The sequence below is a fragment of the Pempheris klunzingeri genome, chromosome 7 (assembly GCF_042242105.1).
Source record: "Pempheris klunzingeri isolate RE-2024b chromosome 7, fPemKlu1.hap1, whole genome shotgun sequence".
NCBI classification, from domain to species: domain Eukaryota; kingdom Metazoa; phylum Chordata; class Actinopteri; order Acropomatiformes; family Pempheridae; genus Pempheris; species Pempheris klunzingeri.
The window spans coordinates 15,721,792-15,748,068 of NC_092018.1; the positions used below are offsets into that span (position 1 = coordinate 15,721,792).

At 40.3% G+C, this 26,277-nt stretch overlaps 1 protein-coding gene across 1 annotated transcript in view; it reads right to left on the reverse strand.

The window, feature by feature from the left end:
- LOC139204153 (phosphatidylethanolamine-binding protein 4) overlaps positions 1–25,843 on the reverse strand; it is a 49,001-nt gene extending 23,158 nt beyond the window's left edge. The window contains exons 1-4 of the mRNA XM_070834123.1: positions 25,744–25,843; positions 24,511–24,614; positions 24,267–24,399; positions 4,509–4,607 (exon numbers count right to left, since the gene is read on the reverse strand). Of these exons, the coding sequence (XP_070690224.1) occupies positions 4,509–4,607; positions 24,267–24,399; positions 24,511–24,614; positions 25,744–25,746 (339 nt within the window). The 5' untranslated portion in view covers positions 25,747–25,843. The remainder of the gene's footprint in view (positions 1–4,508; positions 4,608–24,266; positions 24,400–24,510; positions 24,615–25,743) is intronic.
- Between the last annotated feature and the right edge of the window lie 434 nt (positions 25,844–26,277).

A 26,277-nucleotide genomic window follows, 5' to 3' on the forward strand; every position in this document is an offset into this window, starting at 1 on the left:
TTCATTATAATCAGAGCTACACAAACAATATTTGTTTGCAGGGAAAATTCTTTGGTCTGTAGAGGTGATAATAACAAAGCCACAAAATAACACCAGTGTTTTTGAATGAAATGCAGGAAGGAGTTACACACCTAATAGTTTGCAGTTAAAGGACATCTTGAGGTGTGGAGCAGACGATCTCTGCAGGCCGCAGAAATCACAAACACAAAGCCAGCTGGTCTGATACAGTCACAATACTTCACTGTTTGTATTTGCCTGACCAGCAGCAGAGCACAGGCTCTGTCCCCCTTTTGGGAACTGCTACAACAAAGATGGATGATAAAGCATGCATGTCCCTCATGCATCATAATAAGCACAGCACGCAGTGTGCTGAACTATCCAACTGGCCTTCAGTTAGCCAGGGAGAGGAAGTTAACAAACACATGGTGGCATCCAATCCAAAGACCTTATTGAAATGAATCTGGAAATGAAGAACTATACTGACTGAACAGGATGACCACAGCCTGAGGAGATCATGATGGGTCATCAATGTCTTGTTTAAAATGGGCAGCCTGTCGATACGAAAACAGCTATCCAGTCCAATCAAACGGCAACACAGCTGATAGGCTTAATACATTTGCTTCTGGTAAATATAGTCACACACTATACATATTTGTACAATCAATTTTTCATAGAATAATTTTATGAAAAAAAATAAATACATTTGAGGCATAGAAAATTCAATAATTATCCTCATGTTAACTTTTCTGCACAACATTAGTATAGAAAAAGTTAAGTATTTCAGACAACTAACACCTTTCATGGAGACAAACCATCAGCAGAGAAACTTCATACATTATAAAAAGCAAGAAAAAAAATCCATAGAAACCTAAGGCTATACATCACTGTTTAAATGGGATTTTACAGCGATAATGAACACCTTGGCTTTTCTCAGAGCAGGAAAGAGCTTTAACTGTAGCACTCCTTTGCAAGTTCATATTGCATCATGTTGGCTCACAAACCGCCAAAACTATAATGAGAGAATAAGTATTAACAAGTAAAGTAGGACCCAGTGCTGTATTTATATAAGCTGCCTCTATTCAGATACTAATGATTTGCTTGTTACAGTAATTATCGCTGCGAGACCATACCGGAACATCTGCATTGATTTAGACTCTGGGAGAGCAGAGAGAGGGAGGGAGAGGCTCGCAATCTGGAATTCGACTTCGAGAGCTAGACAACAATCTGTTGATGGTTATTTTGGTAATTGTCCATAATTGATGTAAAACACAGTGTGTGTTGCAGAAGATTCTAAATGACGCTTTCTGTAGCTCGGGGGGTCATTGAAAATGGGCAGTTGCGAGGAAAATGCACATACAGCATTTAATAATGTGAGTTCTAAAAGACACTGGACAGCTGGTGGGAGAAGACGAGACACCCAGCCTCTCAGCTTACACTTAACTGCTGGAGTACATTGTGCTTGGCAGTCTAAAATAATGATGTGATGTACAGCCAGTTAAATTAAAGATTTGACACATGACATAAACATTAAAATATGATTGTCATCTAGTTGGGTGGTTTAAACTGCTGGTTTATAAATGGGTGTTGATGCTTAGGTGGATAAACTAAAGTACACAGATGTGCTTATAGCAAGTTAGTTGTGTTATTTACTGTACCATGTATATACAAGCAGGCTGCCCACATGGACTGTTACAGCGGTGAAACATTTCTGACTTGTTGATATTTGTTCTAACATAATTTTTTGATGAACAGCTAAATACCAGCGTCAAATCAAGAAAACCAAATCCTGTTTTCACCCCATAGCAGTACCTGTAGCTGTTTCCTGTACTCAAAATATGTTGATTTTGGTTGTTGTCCCACGTGAATAAGATAGAAGCTAAATGGAAAGTAAAGCTCAACAAGTATTTTTTGTTGCAAACTAATCAGTTTAAACAGGACATCAAATGAAGGCATTGCATCCTTTCCATTTGTTGCACAGTCAGTTCTTTGCCTCTTCTCCCGTTACTGCTCTCTGCTCTTGTAGAGGATTTATCAGACAAGATCATAACTTCTTATAAAATAATCATAAAAATCCAAACAAAACCACTGTTCAAGTTTTTATAATCATCCCTCAAAAAGAACTCATCTGATTTTGTTTAAGAAAAGCAAAGCAGGTGTAACGAAATCCCTTTCTCCTAAGAAGACTGTTAAACCCTCCTATTTCTATAGCTAATGGTAAATTCTGCTTCACGTAGAGCTCCACACTGTAGTTGTGGAAGAATACTGTACGCATGCGCAGCACTGTACAGTATGTGGCGACAAATATCAGGCTCTCAAACACCTCTTTCTGTGGTTCAAGAGGGTTTTGGCATGGCTGACACACAGTGAGGAGATCCTCAGCACATGTTTTGATAAGTGAGGAGCTAGCTACATAATGCAGCTCAAAGCAAGGTGAGCGATGTGTCTATAATACACGGGATAGTCCAGCGTGTCCTTGTTCTGTTACCATCGCCTCTCTAATGAGGCTGCGGCTGAAGAATCAGTGTAAATCTATGGTGCCGTGTTGCTCAGTCCAGCTTGACCTCACTTCACTCTCTGCTGAATTACGTAAATCTTTTACCTGCATAACTGTGGCTATGGATAAAGAATACACACTAATTATGGACACATCTACAAAGTACGGCAAGATGGCATGACCTTAGACTAATGAATATATATGAAAAGAAGATGGCTGCTGCAGCTCGCGCTGTTTGACGAGAGAGGATCAAAACACTGATCCATTTGACATTTGAAAGCACAACCTCTGACTTTAGGAAACTAAGGAAAGTACTTTGTTTTACAAAACAATCTTCTGATCATCTTGCCAGAAATAGTAATTTAGAAACCAAACATGTTATTGTAGAGCTCTTCCCTTCCATTAACTTACATACAGACGAAACTAAATTACCGATAGTTTAGTCTTTTTTTTGCTGGATTATATACATGCATCAGTTTATAAAATCACCTGCATTGCTGTCAAAATCACCACTGCACTGAAGCAAAATGAACCGACTTCACATGGACACTTGAAAAAACAAAACTGAGGTTGTGCGATGTCACCTCGCCACCCTGGTCAATTAAACACCTCCCACTACGGGTTGGCATCACTCAAAAGGCTCATTAACCCTTCTGACCAACCACCAGTCACAATCAGAAAAACATCCCGTCACACTGGCCAATCCCTACATGGGCAACGCAGGTCAACACCCACACAAGTGACAGGAAATTGAATTGCTAGAGAGAATGTGGTCTGTCTGAGCACTTGAAAGATATTTGTTTATTCGCAGGTGGTCACACGGCCAGGCAGACTTTGTGGGCTTAAAAATAAGAAGCAAAGGTGATGCCTAATGCAATTCTGTAAAGTGGAAATAACTTGTGTTTTTGTACATCATTGACGTATGTGAGTGATATGAGGTAAATATTCACAAATTCTTACAGGCAAACAGGCCCGTGGTTGCATAAATCATCCCTAAAGCGCAGCACTGATAATCTGAATCACAAAATACTGAATTTATACCCATTGAAACATACTAAACTATACATCCCAGATACATCACATTTGGATCTTTTAATCGATGTGGCATTTACTTAAAGTATGACAACGCCTTATAAAATGAAACGGGAGCAGCAATACATCACCGAACCGTCTTTGTGTGGTTGTTTTTCAGACCACTAGTCTTAATCTACTGGGTTGATCTCCTGGTTCCCGCGGGATTATAAAATGTCTGCAAACCTCCAAATATTTGAGGCAATCAACAACTCAACACGCATTTGGCGTTAGAATGCAAGACTGTGAAAACACACAAACGAATGGATAAAAAGGAGTGAAATATGAAGAGAAATAAGGGGATCGGAGCTGTGCCCATTTCGGGGGTGTAAAATATGGAGAAGTGTGGATCATTGGGGGAGCTGCTCTGCCTGGGGGAACAGATGAAGGGAGGACTCTCTGCCAAGATCTCTCCACTGGAGGGGGAGCTGAGGGACTGGAGCTCTATGGGAGAAAGAGTGTGCGCCTCGCATGCTGCTCTCCTCAATCTCAGTCTCACACGCCTGCATTGACACGTCCCAGGCTCTCTGCAGCAGAGGGAAATTGCTGCTGACAGGGCCTTGCAAACTTTCACAGCCATGTAGAAAGACTTACTCCCACACTTTTGTCACAGGCATTTATTGCACAAGATACATGATATGAAAAATTAACATTTTTTTGAACTTGGCATCCTTTTTTCACCAAGTTAGGCTTAAAAACCATTCATAATTTTTCAGCCTTGCGATCGGCCCCAGTGCAGATGTAAACACAAGACATGCCAAGTGAGACCCCGAGATTATGAAAATGCACAGTTTTCAAGGAAAAAAAGTCCAAACGCTACTTCATAAATTTTTACCGTATGACTTCCTAATCCAATAAAATGTAAAATGCTGTCCGTGTCGCCATCACCAAAACATGAAGCTGTTTTTAAGTGACAGCAGAGGTTACTGCAGACTTACTGTACCTGTATGCCCACGACCAGCCAGTGCCTCCAGTAAGCAGATGTTGGTTTGGTGCGGCTTGGAGCATCAGGATCAACCATCACCAGAGCATACATGTTTTTCTGCAAACAGAAGGAGATCCATACATTATTACTCGTAACACAGACAAAGTGCCTTACAACAGTACCACACACATTGTGATTAGCCCAGAGGCAGCCCCACTAACAGCGGTACCTGATCCCTTTCACTTTCTAAATGCAGCCATGTGCTGTTTGCGCTTCACATTGCCCAAGGCTTGACTGCCATCTCTGCAGCCAACAATACCAATCTTAAATACTTACAAGACAGATGCTTCACTTTGCTCATTTAGCTTTAACTTGCTGCACGTAAAAATGCTGCAAAGAGTGAATTTCATTCTATTCATAAAATGTGTGGTTTGTCTTTTACGTAGTCACTTGATTTGTCAACTGAGTGCACAAAGCTGACAAACCCTGTTCATAGCAGAAGGTTGAGTTGGCCTTTTGTTGGCTTGACACATAATCTTAACACAGTCTTGCTTCAGCTGTCAAGACTAAAATGTTGCTTAGAGAAAAGATACATGAGACAATATTGTTATTAAAGCGGTAATTAAAACTGTTAGAAAAAGGCAACAGAAATGATAATATCTTCTGTACCCCTGCTAATCACTTACTGTAGTGCACAAAGTACAGCTCTGTCTCTTCTCTGTTACTCCTTAAAATATCATTACTGTGACATCAATAAAATGACAACATTTTGGATCCAATACCAAATCCTCTCGTTAACATATTCACAGTAACTTTCTGCCACTTACCCAGTATCTTTGTACCCCTCAATCTGTCAATAGATAAAGTGAGAGAAAAAGCATCTTAACTAACACTTGATCACAGTTATTGGACGTTGACTTGGCCGCTTAACTGCCGGAAAAATTTCATTCTGTCTGTCCCTAAAAGTTAGAGAATTATGAGAGCAGATTGAATTATTGCAAGAGCACATTTGTCATCCCTGGTCCTGTGCCCAAAATCTGCCAGACCATATGATGGGCTTTTTTTATTTTGTTCACTTCCTCTACAAACAGAGACATTAATCAGGGCTGCTTCAATCCACGATGTCCTCTTACTGTATATGTACTTTCAACTGAAGCAAGACCATAATGATATCAGCTTTAATACATATAAAGCAGATGCAGCGTTGCTTACATCCTTACACTGACTGCCAAACAATGCTGTCTGTGGCACAGTGAAACATTTCACAGAATCAAATGCTCGCATGTAAACATAAACCTTAAATTTCTGTTTGTTGTGTCCTATCAGGACTTTCTTAAAGGTCTCTGAAAATTATCGTAAGCCGATGTACTTGAATGAGATAAAGAAGTAGTCATGTATTTTTCTGCAGATGCTCATTTTCAGAAGGATTCTCTGCCTACCTGACAAGCAGTAATAAGCGTAAACAACTAAGCCTAATAATAGGATAATACTGTAGTCTCAGTGATAGTGCCTGCAGGTAACATCCAGACACACCAGCAACAATAGAGCCTCCTCCACAGCCTGTCAAAAGTGACTCTATATCAGTGACCCCCCCCGGGCAGCTTACCAACCATGACCTGTTGCCTTCTGAGGAGTTGTAATCCTCATTTGTACATGTTTGCTACCAGGCAAAGACACTGTGATAATGTAGTTACACTAATATTTAAGTCAGACCCTGATGCATTCAGAAATACCATGGTTTCAAACAACAGCACACACACACAGGCATAAACACACACACACACGCACACACTAAAAGGCAATTTAAGCATTTAAATTAAAAATGACCTCCAGTCACAATTATCACTGAAAGGAATAGCACTTTATGGGATATTTCACGAAAGTTACCATGGATGGAGATACACTGTATGGGACGGGCTTAGTTTTCCCAAAGCCAGAATTAGAACAACATTAAGAACATTTCACATTCATTTCCAACTATAACAACAAAAACATGGCCTATTTATGGTGGGCACTGAATTTAAATGATTTCTGCACATATTTAGTGCTTGAATTTCTACCTGTAAGAATCTGGCTGGTCCAGCTGGCATGGGCAGCAAATAATACAAGAGGCTCCCTCCATGCTTGCACTTCACACATTGTGGCATGTACCCTTCTCTCTTTACAAGGACTTTTTTTTTTTCTCCATCTGTCAAAATCCACATTAATTACGCAGAGCTATGTGTGAAAGACTCCAGGGAAAAACAGATGCATATTCTGCCATCTGAAATAATTTATCAGGGCTTGAACAAACTAAATGTATATCAAAACATGTTATAACAGCGCTAATTCTCATAGCTGGATACTGGAAGGCACACATTTTCCAAAATATGTTATTAGTATTAATCACTAATACAAATGAGGGAAATTCACTGATGACATTAATTTTCTATATTTGGGAGGACACACCAAGCTATTAGCATAGAATTGTTTTAATGTTCCTCTGTTTACTGCCTTTTATCTACTTAATTTAGATTATTGTAAAGTCATGAGAGGTCATCTGCCCACTCCGTTACGCTCTGTGATGGTATCTACAGAACCTTACAAATGTCATAAAAATCTCATAGCTCATGGCAGAAGTGAAATCTGGGGAGGTGTCAGCCACAGACCACAGAGCTCCATCGGGCCATTATGCAGGCTGGAGGTGGGGGGAGATTGAGCCTGCATTCTCTTGGGATTAACCTCCCACTGCCTGCTGTGATCACAGCAAAACGGCCCGCTGGGACCACACCTCAGACGCCAGGCAGCAGGAATAAACCCCGCAGCCGCCTGGGCGTCTCGATCACGGCTACTGGTCAGTGGTAGGGAGGAAAAGAGGAGGTGCTCCTTTCTGTGACACCTATAGATACCAGAGGGGGGACCGGGTGTCATTTACTGAATAAATGAACTCAGTACTTCATGATAATATATCATATAAATGCAGATGTGTTTTTTTATATACATTTTTATATTGTTGTATTTTCAAGAGATGACATGAAACTCCCACTCCATGCCAATAGCATCGAATAGATACAGTATTTGCAAAACAGAAGACGGCGGAGAACAAAGGCAGAGGAAGACCAGTGTCTCTGAGGATGTAAACTACTGGCTTACCTTTGAGTGAACTCTGCTGGGGATGAGAATCAGAGAGATGTCTAATCGCTGCTCTCGTAGAGCTGCCTGGGCTATCGAGCCCAGCTCTGCTAACTGATGACACCACGAAGGGCGAGAGTAAGTTAGCTAGAGGGAGGGAGGGAGGAGAGGCCCCTCTGTGAGTTTACAAGTTCATGTTTTATCCCTGACCCAATACCAAACAGTGTCGTCCGTGCTGCTGCCTATTAATATACCCATTGCTTTATCCTCCTAGTTCTTCATCTCCTTCAGCCTCTGTGCACAGAACCCACAATGATTCATTAAATGGTCAACTGTGCTCGCTGCCCAACCCAGGGCAAAGCAACGCATCGATCTCAAATCCCTGTTTAAGTAGCAAAAACACTTGAACTCGTTTGGTAATTAACAGGTATCTGTGTTGTGATTAAGAGACGGTGATGGCTTAACAACCATCGACTGCAGCTTAGAGCAAGGTTGAAAGATCGATCTGAAAATACAGAAAAATAGAAACTCAAACACGACTCTAGAGGTAATTTTTTCAGATGGCGAGCAACATTAATCTGAGCTACCATTTCATTGTTTTTGCAGTCAAACAGTATTAAAAAAGGTTTTAAATTAAACTGAATATATAATTTAGTATCCAGTGAATTCAGAGAGCAAAGATGTGTGGACTTCTATACTAAGTACAGAGCAATAAGGTCTCATTTCGGAGGCAGGATAGCGGTGAGAGGGGCAAAAGAGCGAGTGATGGGAAAGGTTAACAGTGGTGCCATTGTCAGGGTCAGAAAAGGGGGTTCATCCTGGTGGAGGGGAGGTCAAGGGTCAGCCAGGCAGCAGTAATTGCATTCTGACCAGAGAGTGGGGGGCCGTACACCCAAAGATGAGATGGAGATAGACGGGGTGCTGTAGCACTCACCTAGAGGTCACCAACCTTACAGGTGAGAAGGTCCTCGTTGTCATTAATAACAGGCGCCCCCATCTCTCATCTGCAGAAACTTTGAAACCTCATTGTTCCTCATTGCAAGCAGCATCACATGTATAAAACCTTCTTCAGAGGCAATCATAAGGGGCAGATCGGCACTCTGCCACAGAGGAATTGGGTGAGGAAAAAAATGGGAATTTTGGGGAATCTTATTCTATTATCATGACTACGGGGACATAAAATACAAATGTCAGCTTGGATACCTAAAACTGTGGTCGTGATCCACAGGTTTAAAGGTGGACAGCAAGTAGTTACTTTTAGCATGTATTGGGCTTTCATTATATACAATGCACATGACCACTTATACCTGTTTGTAACCTCCAGTTGTCAAGCAGCAGCAGTAAACATATTGCGTGTGATCAGAGACAATGCTCCACCAAATTTAACATGTCAGAGTCAACTTAATAGTGATTAGGGCTAAAAACAGTTGCAGTATAACATCTTCTGTGGCTTTGGAAGGAGCCATCTGAAGTCTAAGGACATTACTCAAGTGACAACACGCCTTGGGCTTGGAGACTGGGGGGAGGGGGGTGTCAAGAGTTGCATTATGGGGAGTGTGTTATCCAATGTTTTTACAAGCTGAGAATTGATTTCAATATTTAATTTGTGTTCCTTACAATATCTGATCTTGCAAATATACTTTTATAGGTGCTCTGTGGAGTTTTCCTTAAGATCTAACAAACACGTTTAATGCAATTCCTTCTTCACAAAACATTTGTTGAGGCTTTTTTGGTTCCTGTTTTGCATTGTCTACAGCCATGTTTCCTTTGCAGCATCATTCTTCTTCCCTGCCATTGTCATTGGACCATCACAACCACCAAGTGTCAATCATTGGATAAGCGTGAAACCAGGATGTGATTATAAATTCCGTGTACGCACACATGATAAGAACAAAAAGGAAACATTTCTCTGTAGTGCTGCTACTGGTAATAAAATCCAGTTATTTTTAGGCACTTGACAGCACTTGACTGAGTTTTGGTAAAGTTCATGGTCTTGGTTAAATGTTGTAATGTAATGTAAAAAATCCTTACAGTGACTTGTTACTTCCTGAACATTTAGTTGAAACGTTTCCAAGCCTAACCTTAAGCAAAGTGCTTTTGTTGCCTAAACCTAACCCCTCATGGTGCTCAGGATACTAACAACAGTTTCCAGTGTCATAATCCTGTACTTTGTGCGCCCACTATCCACCCCAACCACCTCCTTGAGGCTTCTGCGGTACACAAATGTAGCATTTCCTTTACTTGTAACAAATGTAAACACTCAACATAATCCAGGCACCAAACAGACATACATACAGACCAATAATAACATTACAGACAGAATTGACTAGGGACTAAAAATCTGTATATTTCTGCATCGATTTAGACTTTTTTTTTAAAATCTGTCTTCAGCATATCCCCAAACATTATGAAAAGCACAATACAAAATCACTGGGTAGCCAGTATATTGGTATATTAATTAATTATAGTGATATAAATATCATGCATATATGGTTAATGAGCTAAAATTGGAGTTTCATAATTTAGACTTGATTCACCGCACAAAGCAGTTCATCCATTTATTATCAAATTCCATAAACACACATCCAAGTGTTTCTTATCACTTTGATGCAATGTGAGTGCTAGCGATACTTCTGAGGCTTATTATACAGGATGATTTGGGGAATTTCACATGAGCCAATGACAACTATTGCAACTGGTTTAACATTCAGATTGATTATTGACACATATAAATGATATGCAAAGAGAAAGCCAATGCTACTCAGTATGTTCTTAAGCGCCTCACACAGTGCGGGCTGCTCACTACCTCCAAACCTGCCTATTTTTAACTCAGCCTCCCTCCCACACAGGAGTGGAGTGTGAAGTGGCTTATAAATCCACACTTTGAGGAGCCACATGGTCAAAGGAAAGTCACTTGTGGATAGAAACGCATAGTCTAGGCCTAAAGACAACACAGCTACTAGATCCCCGCTGGGTAGCCAAACAGAGGAGTGAGCTACAGTACGAGGAGGCAGCGGTTCAAGAGGAATCACAGTGGAATATGAAGTTTACATAATTACATAATCACATTAACACTCCCTCTGTTTGAATATGAAAGCAAGTATTACAATGATACTTTTTAAATGGACTTGACACATGACAGAGGGTAACACGAGACCTGGCAATATTATCCATCTGCAGCCTATAGATTCACCATATTCAATTTCAATGTTCTCAGTCTACATGTCACTTGCAAATTCTTGAAACATCACAATCCTCATTCACTTTGGCCACTAAAGTCACAAAAACAGCCCTCTGATAAAGCCGATGTGTGTTTGAATGCAGTCTGTCGTCAACTCTGTTTATAAAGCCTTGTACTTTCCCGATGCAGTTTGGAACTGCTATGAAGCCATAGCTAACAGTGAGATGGTTCACAGTCTGATTGAAGCTTGAGGGGGGTGAAGGAATTAGTAGCAGCCTAGGGAACCATTTCTGCATTTCTCTCAACATTGAAGACTTCTTTCACCGCACCATGCTTGCGAACACAGCCGTGCTCATGTTAAGCTTATTAGTCACCCTGGATGCGATCTTGCTAGCTGAGGCTTTCAACACTTTCTAGTTGTGGCTTTACACACATACACCTACTCACTGCCATGAAAGCATTTCTGCAAATGCACATGCTCAAACACAGTAACTACCACAAACAGGTACTCTGAAGTAACGTGCAGCCAGGCGCTGGGATGTGAGCCTCAGATCCAGCCCGTGCTAAATGAGGCAAGAGGGAAATATTTTTGTCATGTAGTTTGGCTGCTGAGAACACAACACAGTCAAACAGGGCAAATTACAGCACTGGACTCATATCCATAATTAGTCTGTCAAGCATGTCACACAGTGAAAAACATAGATCTGCTACTTTACCACCAAGTGCAGCCTATAAAAGTTAATGGTGTGCACATTCTAATTACTTCACCAGGATTTGGGAATCTAAATCAACTATTTTGATTCTAAATGTACTTAGGGGAATTTGGAGGAAAAGAGAGGAAACAAAGATCTATTGGGATTAGTGGATGCGTTTGGTTATTGTACAGTGTGTGCCACTGAAAGCAGCAAGTTTACACAGGCCATGACGTGCGATTTCATGGCTGTAAACACCTAAAGCTTAAATTTAACATGTGTTCTGAAAATGTACTTTATCTGGGTCATCACATGTTATTTTGGCAGCTATTTCATTCTTGTGGAAACCAACTGTTCCATTTTTTTAATCTGGAGAGAGAGGAGTGAAAGCTTGAGCAAAATTATCAGTCTTGTTTGTTTTAATAGGAGAATAGTTGCTATTGTTACATTGATTTTGACGCTTACTGCCACATTTTTAAGGAGCGAAGACTTTATCTAAATGACATATAAAAAAGGCGTACAACAGTTACGCTGCATGGAGAGCCACCATGCAGCAGACACAATTCTGAAAACGATGGGATACATGCTGCCATGAAGGGAGCTTGGTTGTAAGCACTCTGACACCCATTCCTATTTGGCCATCAGAGCTGTTAAAGGTGTCAGGCCTGTTCACAGGCACTGTGTGTTTCACCAGCCAAGATGGCTTCCACATTTTTTCTATCATGATTAATTATGGTTTCTGATGGTAGTACAGTGAGAAAGTGTAAATTATTCCCACATTTTCTTGTGCCCTCCGTTCAGTCACTGTTGTGTAGGAAGATGCTATTGACGCCATCCATGGATGGCGACCAAAAGGCATCTACATGGGGTGGCAAACTCTAGTGCCTATTAAGGGGTGGAAGTGGTGGTGTGTGTGGGGGGGGGGTGCTTGGAGTGTGGGCTGAACCTAGTCAAGACTGCCAGTTGACAAGGCCAGATTTTCCAGTATGGAAGAGTCTTGTTTCAGTGGGCGACGCTGGGTGTTGGGAGACTGGGAGAAAGGACTGCCCAGGGCTTGGAAGCTTGAAACAGAATATTTCAAACAGACAAGCACCGTCTGTGTTCCAGTGTCACCAGCCCACCCGTCTGACAATCGGGGCCATGTCATCACACGGGCTCTGAGTAATTCAGGGAGCACTCTTATCACCTTAGAAGATGTGGCAATCTCAGACGTCAGAGCAGTCTGAGGTCCCAGCATCAGAAATAGCACTAAACAACATACAGCACAGGGTATGGAGGACAAAAAAGTACAGTAAAATTCTTCAGCTACAGGCAAAACATTAAGAGCATGAATAGCAAAGCTTGGGGAAATGCAACCATAATACTGCGCTTTGCTTTGAATCCTTAACAAAATCCACATTATGTTTTCAAAAACACACACTGCGTACGCAGCACTGAAAATCCTTAGTTTTGGAGAACTGGTTGAAATAAAATAATTCGTCTGACAGATCATTTTGTGCATGTTGTTATATTTAGCGCTGTCAGGGAGGACATCACAGAGAATGGCACTTATATCACAATGCAAAAACTGTTATCAGAGGAGGTACAGGTTTATGGTTCAAGGGCTCGTCCATTCATAGAGAACAAGCTCAGCCTCTCTGCCTGACACACTGATAAAGACAGCACAAATAAAACAGCTCCACAGCTCCATCTTTGCCTCTCCCCAAGGGAATAATATATCACCCATCTGAATGTGGCACATATTGAATCATTTCCAGCGTTGATGATTCATTTGAATAAATCAGTCTTTTTTATTTTGCCAACTTGAACTGATACTGAAAAAGAAAAACTGAAGTCACATTGTTAGATATGAGGAAGGACAGGTGTTAAGAGTGTTGTATATAGGACTGGTAATCCTAATCCCCTTTCAAGCAACAATTAATGACTACAGCAATAATCTTCGCATATATGTTGTTGCAATTCCTTTTTGAGTGTCAACCATAACCTGCCTAACTCACATAGACCAAATCCAGGGGGATATGTCGCTGCAGGCAGATAGGATCTTATCCTGGATTTGCATAGATAAATGCACAGCAATAACTCAAGGAGCACCCGGGACAGACGTAGTTTTGACCTGAGATATATTCACAATCGAACCATACTTTATTGACAAGACCTGCTCTCAGGAGAATCATTTTCAAGTAATGTTGAGCCACACAAAGAGGTCCAAATGTTACGTGCATTACCTCTTAACAAAAATCAAATATTTAACGGGGGGACAAATTAAATATGGAAGCACCTTAAACAAAAACTTTCAATGTCTTCCACAAAAAGCTACGGATGCACGGGATCAGCCTATCGGCAAAAATGAAAAATCAGCAGCTTGTGCAATGAAAGGGTTATATCCGCATTCAAGCTAAGAGACATACTCTAACATACACAGACACAAATCCTGTTGAGCTGAGCCGAGCAGAGATACCCTACCAGCCCTCCAAGGCACAATTAGGATTTCACGGGGGGAAGAAATCTACATTCCTGCACACATGAAAAAAGTCCTTTCTCCCTCCCCACAACAATATCAACTTTTTACTCAAGGAAAAACCTGAAGCACCACTCGATAGGATTTGGACAAAGAAATAAAAAACAAAGCCAGAAAAAAATCTAAATTTAAGCTGCAGTTGTTAAAGAAAAAATATTATGGTTGAGGAAAATCCAGTCCTAAGCCTCCCAGTTCCAATCAATTTCTCCTATTCTCTGTGCTATGAAGAGAAGCAACCACTCATAGTTTGTTTGAAGTGCTCGTCTGTGTGGAGATGTGCTATGTTCAACAACATTTTGTATGGACAGCCTCAGTGTATAATTTTTAACACCTGCCAGTCCAAGTACGAGAGGTCAAGTACCTGCCTCTTTGAATAAGGGAAGGGATGAAGCAAAACACTGCATTTTATTTCATGAGGTATCCTAATAAGTGGACGCGTTTACAGAAACGCATCATAGTTAAATCAGATATGGTGCAGCACACGTAGGACGTTAAAACATGTTCTCTGCACAAGTCATCAGTGTGTGCTGTCACACTCTTGTAAGCAGGTTGTTAACTTCATATAGTGTCACAATAATATTTGTCATCTCTTTTTCTTTTATGGTTTGGTGCACAACCAATAGTAGCAAACTGTGCTAGATTCAGTGACCCACACTTAACGAAATGAAACTCGTCTGTGCACAGGGAAACATGCTGGGAAATTCGCTGTAGTCCTTTATCTTATGTGATAGTAATCTGAATATGTTTGGCTTTTAGATTGGTGGTCAGACAAAACAAGAAGTGTAAAGATGATACCCTATGCTTTAGTAAATTGCGCTTTCAACTATTTTCTGATATTTTGCAAAACAATCGATTAACCGAGGCATGAATTGGCAGGTTATTTGACTATCACAATAATGGTCAGTTGCAGCATACACACAGCATACCCAATGTATTAAATATGTGTTTATGGCCGTAATGTTGAAATCTTTTGCTCTTTTGTTGTTTTGATGTTTGTTTGGTACAGCAATACACACATATCACTGCAAGATCTATACTTATCCCGGATGTGTCTCATGAGGAAAGAGCTTTTTAAAGCCACTAAGTTGTGTCATTGTGGACTAATGTAGATGCCGCCTCTCAAGATGTAACAAATATTTCAGCAGCGATCGAGCCAAAGATTGAGAAAAAGTGAGAAAACCTGCTATGAACAGCTAGGTGGCGAGTAAGCTACTGAGCACATGCATTATGTTACTACAGAAAAGCCAAACCGAAGCAAGGCACGTTGAAGATGAAGCTGAATATTCTCCAAATAGAACAGACGTTCATACGTTTTGTGATGAAACCTAAATACTGATGTCCTTATCACAAAAGTGGTACACTGCTTTGGCTTGTCCCAAAGACTGCTGTCTTGGTGAAGGACTGCTTCATTATCATTAAAACACATTTATCCATGAAATAAAACAAATCTACAACGTAATTTTGAAATAATCATAAAAATGCCTTTCAGTTTCAGGCAACTCTTTTAACTCCTATCTAGATAAAATAAATTATGCTTGTAGCATGGCCACACTTATTTTGACCCCATCATGTCTGATTTAACTTTGACAGACATTAAGCTAAATACCACGAAGACAATAAATGGACTCAGGCTTCAGCTACAATGAGTGTCTCCAACTATAGATTCACAGCTCTGCTAATGTGATCTGGCAAAACTAACGCCCTGAAGCGGATCCATAGAGCATTATGCCAAATAAGGACATTAGCACTACTTGAGTTTGACCAAGACCTTTTAGCTGCCTGGCCTGTGAAGTGGTGTTGTAAGGAAAAACACATTGTAACCGTCACTACTGATTCTCAGATTTGTGTCGCGTCTGAAGAAAAGGTTAAGCACATCGTCTATCTGAAAATGCCCAGATCTGCAGTCAGGCATGAAGTTGGCACCCAGATAAATCATGCCATCAATGTGCTTCAGTTTTCTCATTATCCATACCTCTCATGACATTCACAGAAAGAAACAAAGCATCCTGCCAACACCTACTCTGTGAGAGAGCTCTTTCAGTTCAGCTCAAAAGCTGAGAGCTCCAAACCTCCACACCACAGTGTGGGCAGTTCTGGCAGAGCCATGTGCCTAAGAACACTGACTGAGTGCAACAGTTGGACTAATAACAGAACAAAAAAAATAAAATGGACGCACAGCGGGGACAGCCACAGCTCCACAGCTGAGAAGCAGGTTGACTTCTGCCCACCTCTCTCTTATTCAAGAGCGGAAAGATGTCCACAATGCCTCTCAGGTCTTAGTGCCATGAGGGGCGGTGAGCTCGCAGCTTCAGCCACTTCAGGGTAAAGCAAATCACTTTAATATGTTAAGAAGATTAAGCTGGATAAATGTCTAGATACATTTTTTGAAAAGCCACGTAAATCTGTAGTGTTTTCATTTGGGGAGGGGCGGTATGTGAGTCAGTTGAGACGATCAACACAAACCCACCAAAATGCAACGCGATTGGCTAAGGAAAATTGGGCTTATTTGAGATTTTGCATTTTAAGCTTCTTGAATCTAAGACCATCCCACCTCTTTCTTATTATTTTTAACACCAACCTTTGGGACAACAAAACTACGGGGAAAAAAATACTGGTCACATGTGACACTGCTCTCTCGGCTTAGACATAAGACTCAAGCACAAAGAAGAAGAGAAAGAGGTTAAAGTTGAAGGTTTCTAAAGTGAAGTACTTGAAGGGCTTTCAGGATCTCTTTGTGCATTATTTAGGTAAATCATTCAAGTCAAATTAATTAATTGAAGCAAGTATATGCTAAATACAAAATGGATGGCTGACTTTTGTTTTTTTCTATCTTAAGAATTAGCAATCTGAGGGTGTCCGCCTGTCAGCTCGCTGTGCTAGAAATTGAGTGTGAAAATGAAAGGCAGAAATGGAACAAATAATGTAAAGGGATTAACAAATCATTTGCATAACATTTTCTCTGCTTCCAAACTACAGGATCAGTAAAATGACAAGGAAGGCAGTTTTATCATCCACTGTTCTCAGATCAATCAACGCACCAATGGACCTGATCGCTGCTTCCATTAATGACAGCTTTTTAATGTTAAAGGCAAAATGTACCAGGCCAACAAGGTAACTAAACTAGTTGGGAGAAACAGGAATCATCTGATGATAAACACTCTCCAAACACTTGAATAGAGTGCATCTTTGAAAAGACACTTTCAGTGTGCCAAACGTGTATTAACCTGTTTTTTTCTTAACACTCTCTCCATCCAGAGTTAAGACAATAAGACCACTGAGGAGATGAAGGGGATGGCATTATAGAGAGTTAAGCATTGTGAGCAGCCCTGAAGCTGTTCCTAAAGAAGGTGAATCAGAGGATTGGGACACAACTGTAACTAAACCCTGTGCCGGACCACAAATGAGAAGCACAAAACATTTTGGGCAAAATGCCACTAAGCCAGGCATCTGGGTCTTAAGTAAACTTCACGTGATCACTTTCAACTTTGTGATTACTTAGTTCTAAGAGGAAAAAAGGCTGTCAAAGAAAAATACCTCAGTTTTAACCATAAGCCTATAAAGTCCTCAAGTGTGTCTACTTTCAAACTCTTCATATTTAAGATAAATTATTATACTACTGTGTCTAAATGAAAGTTTACTTTTCAAATTTGGTGCTGAAATTCCTCGCAATGGTAGGCGCTCTTACAAAACAAGCACCTCTAAATCCAGAGATGGGAGGCCCGCAGATGTCTGTCAGATGTTGATCACACAACACACTAGATAAGAAGACAAATGAAAACTGCAGAGAGCAGCTCGATATTTTTTCAAGGTGATATCTTTGGGACCATGAGGCTGCAGACCTCTCCCTACTGGACAGATCTCATTAATAAAATGCACAGGTTTTCTTACTATGCCAAAGTGCCAACGAGTCAACTCCAGATCTTACAGTGATTCCCTGGTAAATGTTAGGTTTCTGTGACTCATATAAATAGAAATTTAATCTTGTATGTTTGTCTAAGTATCCACAGCAGCAGATGCACTTCCCATGCAGATTATGAATCTCTGTTTGAACAGATCTTGCCGTCAATGTATATGAACTGACAAGATAGAATTTCTGTGTGAATACTGAATAATAATCAGCAGGCAGAGGTTCAAGTGGTATTTTTATTAAGGACTCACTGCTTCTCTAAGTCTTTGCCTCTGTGCTCCAGCGTCATTGGAAATTTGGATCTAATATATGAATTTCATGATTATCACACGGTCTCATGTGGAAAACTTTGCGCAAGATGTGTAAATTCACTCGTGCACATTCTCTTTTATCAACACATTTTTATTTCTTTGTTAGTTTGTTATGTAAAAAAGTTGACCTCTCTATCAGTACTGAAAAGGTTCCTGTGTATTGAAGCAAATAACCTCATCTAACACATATCAGCGTCTGTTCAGTCGGCTTTACATGTTGAACCACCTCCATTCCTCAAAGCTTTTGTTAAACTGTGAAAATCTATCATTTTCTCCAATACCGCTGCTTGCATAGAAACCTGACCATTGTCATCTGTAAGAGCATTCCAGAGCTTCCTTAATCTGTTCTTATCCTCCCATTGATAATACAATACATTTTCATGGTAATTGAAATCATATTTTACTCACCGCCACAAAGTAAAAGTACTGCTGCCTACGCTCTTAGACCAAATTTAAGGTGAAGGAATACCATGCTACTGGAACAACAGGGTAAAAAAAGGGTCGACTCAAAATAGACTGACAGTCTGCAAGTGAATGCATGGGTGAGTGGAGGGAAGAAAAGGAACACAGGAAATGGAGGAGAGAGAAAAAATAGAATATAAAAATATTGGTTATGAGATATAAATGTGTCAGGTGCAGTCTCACTTGTGCATGAGATTCATTTGCACACATCATTTTGCCCTCAGTCCTGGCCACTGAGTTTAAAACCGAAACCTTGTGGCACAACAGCCTCTATGAGTGTGCCCGCTTGCACCTGTAGTGGTCGACATGACCCAGACATACAATGTGCTTCTTCTGTGTGGAAAGGTGGCTTAGGAGGTTTATTGCCTCTTCTCAATCCACTGAATATGCACAATCAATCCAGTGCTCCTGGTAGCAGAGGGTTATAATTCTTTGCTCTTGAAAAAGCTTCCATGAATCATATATGTTGCGTAGTAATGGGCAATGACTGAATGGAGTGGGACACGGGTCAGCTTAACAGGGTGTTATAATGACAAAGGGGAACATTAGCTAAGGAAATAAACTCCCTGAATCTCGGCCAAAGACGCTGATTTAATCCAGCAGAGCCAAAAACACCCACCTGATGACACTGAATATGCAATTAAATGGATATTACAGAGCATGTTTCACTTGTTGACCCTCGCTGTCATATGAAGGCTCAAGGAAGTGCCTTGTGTCTTTATCTAAATATACATCCTTGACTCTTCGTTGAATGAGGACTGTCGCCTACTGAAATAAAATCCCTATCTCTGTGCTCTCACAACCCCACCATGAAGACCTATCAGGAATCCTGCATGGGTGGACATGTAGGCTTTCCTAGGAATGACAGGGTCTGCAAAAGAGGAACCCCACCCTCGCTTTCTCCGGCATGCCAACACAGAGGAGAGTGGGCAGCGCTGAGACGGCAGCCTGCCGTGGGCACTGCCAGGCTTAAAGCTGCCCTGTCGTCATCAGAGGCTTGCAGAAAAGAACGCTGAGATTCACCAAAAAAAGAGGAGGGGGATCGTTGCATTTAAATCCTCTCTCAACGCCCCCACATGTTTTAGCAAAGCATAAAAATCATTCACAGAGAGAGAGAAAGCGAAAAAGAAAAAGATAGAGGGAAATAGAGAGGAAACAGCTATTAGCAGCAGTAAGCAAGCTCAAGAGATCATAGTGAGGCAGCTCTAATCGCAGTAATGGTTTAAACCCTCATTCCATCCACCAGATGCAAGAAATGTCTACCCAAAAACAAGGCTTTGAAATCCCCCATGTCTAAGAATGTGGCCTGTGGCTATGGTCCTTACTGAAAAAAAAAAAAAGAAAACAACAACTCCAAAACTGTCTCCACTTTTGGAATAACTATGAGGTAAAGATAGCTCCTGTGGCCTGCGCTGTTTACACCAACTACATCAAGGGAAGGTCAGCGTGCTTGTATCACAATAAAGACTTTTAAATAAAATGTAATGCACATTCATGTCGTGCCCACTACCCTCTAAAATAGACTACAAACATCTTTTTTTGAGGTGGCTTCATTTTGTCAAGTTTTCTACTGATTTGCATGAAATTTATCTATGAAAAATGAAAACATTAGTGATAAATGAACGAAAAGTATATCCAAGTTACACTATACGCCTTGTTGATAGAAAATCATCCTGCAAGTCAAGAATTGTTCGAACTAAAATAACTGCAATCAGGCTGTTTGCAAGCTACAATAAAAGCTCAATTAAAGTTTGAGAAGGTGGAGACTCACATTCACAGTCTTTGCCTGTGCCAAAATCACACCTGGATGAGGTGCCATGCAGTCAAATATACAGAGCTTTTTAATCCTTTCTACTTGAGAGGTTTTTGGGTTATTTTTGGAGTGCTCTTAATTTTCACTATTCTGTTCTTCTTTTCTGCAGGCAAAGCTTCATCTGACGGCTTTTCTGTCTTTGGGCCAAGTTTGCTGGTTTTCAAAAGAGCCTCTGTCAACCTGAAAAACTCAAGTAGCTCCTCCTCCCTGTGAAAAAATGTCCTAAAAGCATTTTGGCATTTACTGAGACACTATGAGTGTAGCTATTAAACAGGACAAGGTTTTGATACCCTAATCCTAAATAATTTGACATTTAGAAGCTACTTTCACTGTCCATAATTAATCTGCATCTTTATTAAACAATTAATCATCAAGAATAACATTGCAGCAGTCGAACACACAAAAAAATATTTTGGACAGGTATCAGAGTTTTACAAAAAGTAAAATTTGACAATAATAAGTGCCAAGCATCTTTTTTTGTGTTTGTAGGTTTTCAAAACTGTGCAAACTTACTGACCTCTGAGACCCAATTTATGTAAAAACACAAGATCGTGGTTTTAACAGTTGTTTTCTAATTAAAGATATTTATCTTGTGAATCTAGAAGAAGTTCCAATTACAGGTTTGGTTCCTCTCCTAAGTGCCGTCAAAGACACTTATTTTACGTCGAGGTGTCGTTGTTGATCAAAGAGTTGGTTTGGAAAACCAACCACAATGTTGTGACAGCACTGCCTTGGCTGCAATGCCCAGAGGTCAAATACTAATTGAGACCATTATTATCTGGCTGTGTTTGGGGTCATGGCTACAGCACATATGTCAGATATTACAAATATTCAGTAGCTAGGTTCACAAAATGGGCCATTCATTTCTGGACTATACTGAAGTGAACAGATACTTCCGGTTCCTACTAAGACAATGCACCTTATGTATTGACCTTAATTTACCATATTTATTATACATATTAGTCTATAGCTAGCGTCAAGAATGCTATAGGTCTGATTTTAACAAATTATCTTTTGTAGCTCTGTTTGGTTACAACTCATTTCACCTGTGTTTCAGGGAATTTACTGGTCTTTAACATTTGGTGGAGCTAAAGTCTGATCTGACATATATTATGCATTCCCTCTGGAAACACTTTGTCGCTTTATCCATAAGTGCCAAACTTTTCTTAGTCTTTATTGTACAGTGACGTTGCAGTATTTCAGAGCCTTCAACTGGAAATGAAGCAGACGAGAGTTTCATTTTCTAATATCATTTTGTTTAAAGCTCAGAGGTTAATTCAGTCATAAGTCCATGTCTTTTAAAACTTACATATCAAGCTTTAGCACGTACAATAGTTAGTTAATAATGGTCAGATCTATTTAACTTCCAATCCTTCGTACCACTTTGCACTTTATTTATGAGACTCGTCATGTTGTTATAGTTGAGCTCCGTTAGCCAATACATATCCCACTTGCTTCAAACTGTAGATGCTTCTGAGGAGTTTAATTAGGATTTCTAAAAATGTTTCATCCACACACACATGCCAGATTATGCTAACACATGAATGGCGAGTGGTGAACCGTTGCTCTGAAGTTTGAACACAAAAATCTGCAGTTTCAGTGGCCCTTTGCTTTTGTTTTTGGTTATGAGCACCTATTTAGAGGCGGCTTTATGGGACCACTGCCCATTGCGCTCCATTACAATTACTCAGCAGGCATGCATTCCGTCCCAGTAATGAAGTGGGTGTTGCAGTGGGCGGATTTGAGCATGAGCGGCCACTATTCTGTATTCCTACTACTGGGTACAAGGGCTGAGTGGCAGAGAATAGCTGCAGCTCTGGCAGCATGGCACAGTGACAGAGAGCGTAGTGGCCAGCAGACCAACCACAGAACCACAAGCAACAATCTGATCCTTCAATAGTGCGTGTTTACTTAAGTGTCAGGAGAAATGGAGAATTACATTTCAAAGCCCAGTAAATAAAGTTTATATTGATTTAATCCAACGTGTAATCTGTTTTGCTGTCTGACACTGATTCTGGCAATGAAAGAGAATCATGTAAGACAGCATTATAGATAATACGACCATAGATCAAATGGAGTTTGGGCAAGAGAAAGGCGATAGATCATGTTCAAGCTAGACTGCTTAGCTCTGGAATTCATAAACTACCTCCTAAATCGAGGTGGCTTTCAATTTAAGTTTTCAATTTACAGATATAGGATTTGGTGTGTGCCTGATGTAATTTCATTGTCAACTTCAGCAGGGTTTCTGTGGATTGGGAAGTGTGTCTCTCTCAATTTGTCACTCAACAAGGAAACTGCACTGCACGTGATCCACTGAAATACACACATATAAAAATACAAATAAATAGTGCACAGATCATTTGAATGGCTCTCTAGGACAAGGGTGAGTATATTAAGAGGAACATACTACACGTCATTTAGGCTCTACCTCATGTGCTGTCAACCCAGTTTCCAAACTCATTTCTCTTTTCAGTATTTGTGGCATAGAAGTCGCTAAGGTGCCGTAATTTTAATGTCATTTCTTCTTAAAAGCATCTCCTTTGTTTTATCATCAGGAATATCATTCTGATGCCGCAATTCTTTAAAATCTTTTTTGACTTCTTTAAGCATGGTGAGAATGTATCTGTATATTGTAACAAAACACTTTAGTTTTACTGCATTACTTTAAATTACAGTTTCATCCTTTAGATATGTGTATTATAATTAGTAACCTATTTTAGCCTTAGGGTCATAGTTTGAGCTTTTACAGAAGTTGTGTTTTTATTAAACATGAGCTACTGCTAAAGAATACTGGTGCATACAGTGGTCATTTAAAGCATGCACAGTTTTGTGTGCTGTCTGCTGAAATGCAATTTAATAAATGGATTGACAAATAACCGAGGATGGAGATTTCTTGTTTGTAGCTTCACTGGTTTGAAACAAAGACTAGAGCATTTCCCAGTCAAAATCAGAGATTGAATTATGAACGTCCATGACAGTGTTATCTACTTTATGATGTGGTTGTCTGACATTCTGAACAGTATAAGGTGTAGGTTGGTCATTACTTTGTGATTGTTCGCTAAAGGGCTTACAACTATGATGTGCTAGCACCACCCTCTGGTGACAACACAGTATCAGTGATTAGAAAGAATGTATATAAAGAAAGAAGGCAGCGTAGAGGCTCAGCAGCCTGACATTTAGAATTTTACTAAGATGTTTTTTCATGCTTATAGTTTTTCAAAATATTGTAAAATTGTTGTTTCTTGTAACAATAACTTAAAGCCTGTCATGCTGAGGTAGAGATGCAGCCTGTCTTATCAATTACTGCACTCTAGTGTTGCAAATAAGCATGTGCATGTTCACCATATCACACCGACTACACAAAGACAATATTTTACACACAGTGTAACGTCAAAAATGTCCTAAGAAACCCACGCAAGCATTATTCAGAGCTCGTCATCTGGGGTATGAGGAATATGCTTACGTTTACTAAGAGGGCTGATAAGCAGGCACAGAGATGATGACTAAAATCTGCAGAATGTGGCTTTAGTATTCACAGATGTACTAACAGATATCAGTTTAGAGCATTTAAAATATATGAGCTGTGTGACAGGTCAGTCTAATATTTGATATGAAAAAGTGGTTGATATTCTCTTGATTAATAACCCACAGTGGCAGAATTATAATCCCTGCATATGTAAATACAGGCCTACTCGAACCATTTGATTACTGGGACAGCCCCAAACCATTAAAACATAAATACACACACACACACATACACACACAGACATACACCTCATACCTTGTGTCCTCCAGAGAAGTAGATCTGTGGGGCTTTCCAAACTGTGCTGACCTTTTGTCTGAGTTTCAGGTGCTTCGGAATTATGAGGCATTTGTCAATGCTCAGTCCGGGGTAGATCACCTCCAGTCCACCACTTTATCGGGGAGAGATAAAATTCAATGAAACTCTGACAGGCTCACATCCTGACATGGCCAGCGTATTTAAAACGGTCCCAACACTGCCAGGGGCCAAAAGTGCTACTTACTGGCAGAAAGACGAATCCAGAGAGCTCAGGATGTCCTCTGTTGCTTCCACATGGTAAAATCCCAGAAGACAAGTACATAACACCAGAAACAGTGCCGGCACAGCCTGCAGAACAGCAGTCGAGGAGCAATTATGTCTAACAATTGCGTTAATTACATTTGCTCCGAAAATGTTTTATTTTTAATTTGTTCCATTCAATCTAATATTATTGCTCTTTTGTCAGCTAAAGTCTGATTAGGTCCTGACAGTCAATACCAAAGCAGGCCTGTCCTTACAAACAGATTTACAAGAGTGTTCAAGTATTTGATCTTGTCATTTGTAATTAGCACTTTAAGTGACATGACATGCATCTGTTAAGCAGCATCACTCTTGAACTGTGTTTGCCAGCAGTGGAAACTAACTCCATCAATAGTGCTTCTTCATTACAGCTTTAAATAATTTGACAACCTGGCAAAATAAAAACTCTAAAAATGTAAATAAAGATGCTTAAGCATCTATAAATGTGAAAAGGGTTCAAAATGCAAGTTCCCAGATCAAAACAATTCCAGACCTAATGACATTGGGAAAGACATCAGACTAATAAAAGCAGGAAATGTTAACATTAGAAAGGCTGGAACCATTTCCCCTTGATAAACTACTAAAATATATCCATATATGTTGACTGAATGCTGTGAGCTGGTTCACCTGTAGTGCAGTCAGAGCTGATTTACACACTGGATCCCTGTTGGACTGTCTGACACACCAGCAGCGATGGAGACACTCCTGTTTTATTTTAAAACACCGGCCTCGGCTGCCACTCCTCATTACACACTGTCACACTGCAGCATTTAAAGTCTTGCTGCAACTGTACCAAGAACCGCATTACATGCTGCTAATGTGCTCCTATATTTAAACGCAGCTTGGCTACATCCTGCTACAACAGAGACACAGCAGGATCCCAGTGTCGTGACTTTTATAACTTGTTTGATTTCCTCATTTTTAAACTCATCTCTTTACTTAAAAATGGCGCATGTTTCTCACTTTTTCAGTTTTAGACGCGCTTTCATTTGCGGTGATATACAAACATTGGCTCAAAGTTAGCTAGCATCGACTTGTTTTAGCTTGTTTGTGTTTGTGCTGTGTCACTTTACATGTTCGCACACGCGCGCCGCGCAACGTATCAGGTGACGGAGAAAAGACAGTAAAACATTCCTGCTGACAACCTGCAGCTGCTTTCATCTGTGGAGGTCTTTACCATCTCTCAGAAGTTGTCCGCTGTTGTCTGTTTTTGTGTATTTGTATTTTTGCTGCGGGTTTCTTCTTCTCTTGTCTCACGCGCCGCCGCCGCCGCCTCTGCGCAGTGCACGAGCCTGCAGCCAAAGTTTCAGATGACGGAAAACACAGCACACGTTGCTCTGATTTTTATTTAGTAAATATTATTTACACATTTTTCAAGAACACATGCTACAGAATCTCAGATTTACAGCTCCCAAACAATAAAAACAGCTCTTGAGAACAAAAAGACCTGACGACTAAGGAAAATGTCATTCAGGCTTTGAACACTGAGAAAACATTCAAGTTTTTTTCTTATCATTTAATGTTTTTTTTTTGTTTTTTTTTTGAATTTTCAACCATTTCGGAACAAGGCCTCTTAAACTATGCAGTAGTGATTGTGCAGCATATATAATATATTCCTGGTGCTGCTAAAAGCTCCCTTTGGTTTGTGCTTGTCTGCAGCGGTGATATTAGCACCCAAACATATGGAAAAGGGCCCCAGGGACAACATCTT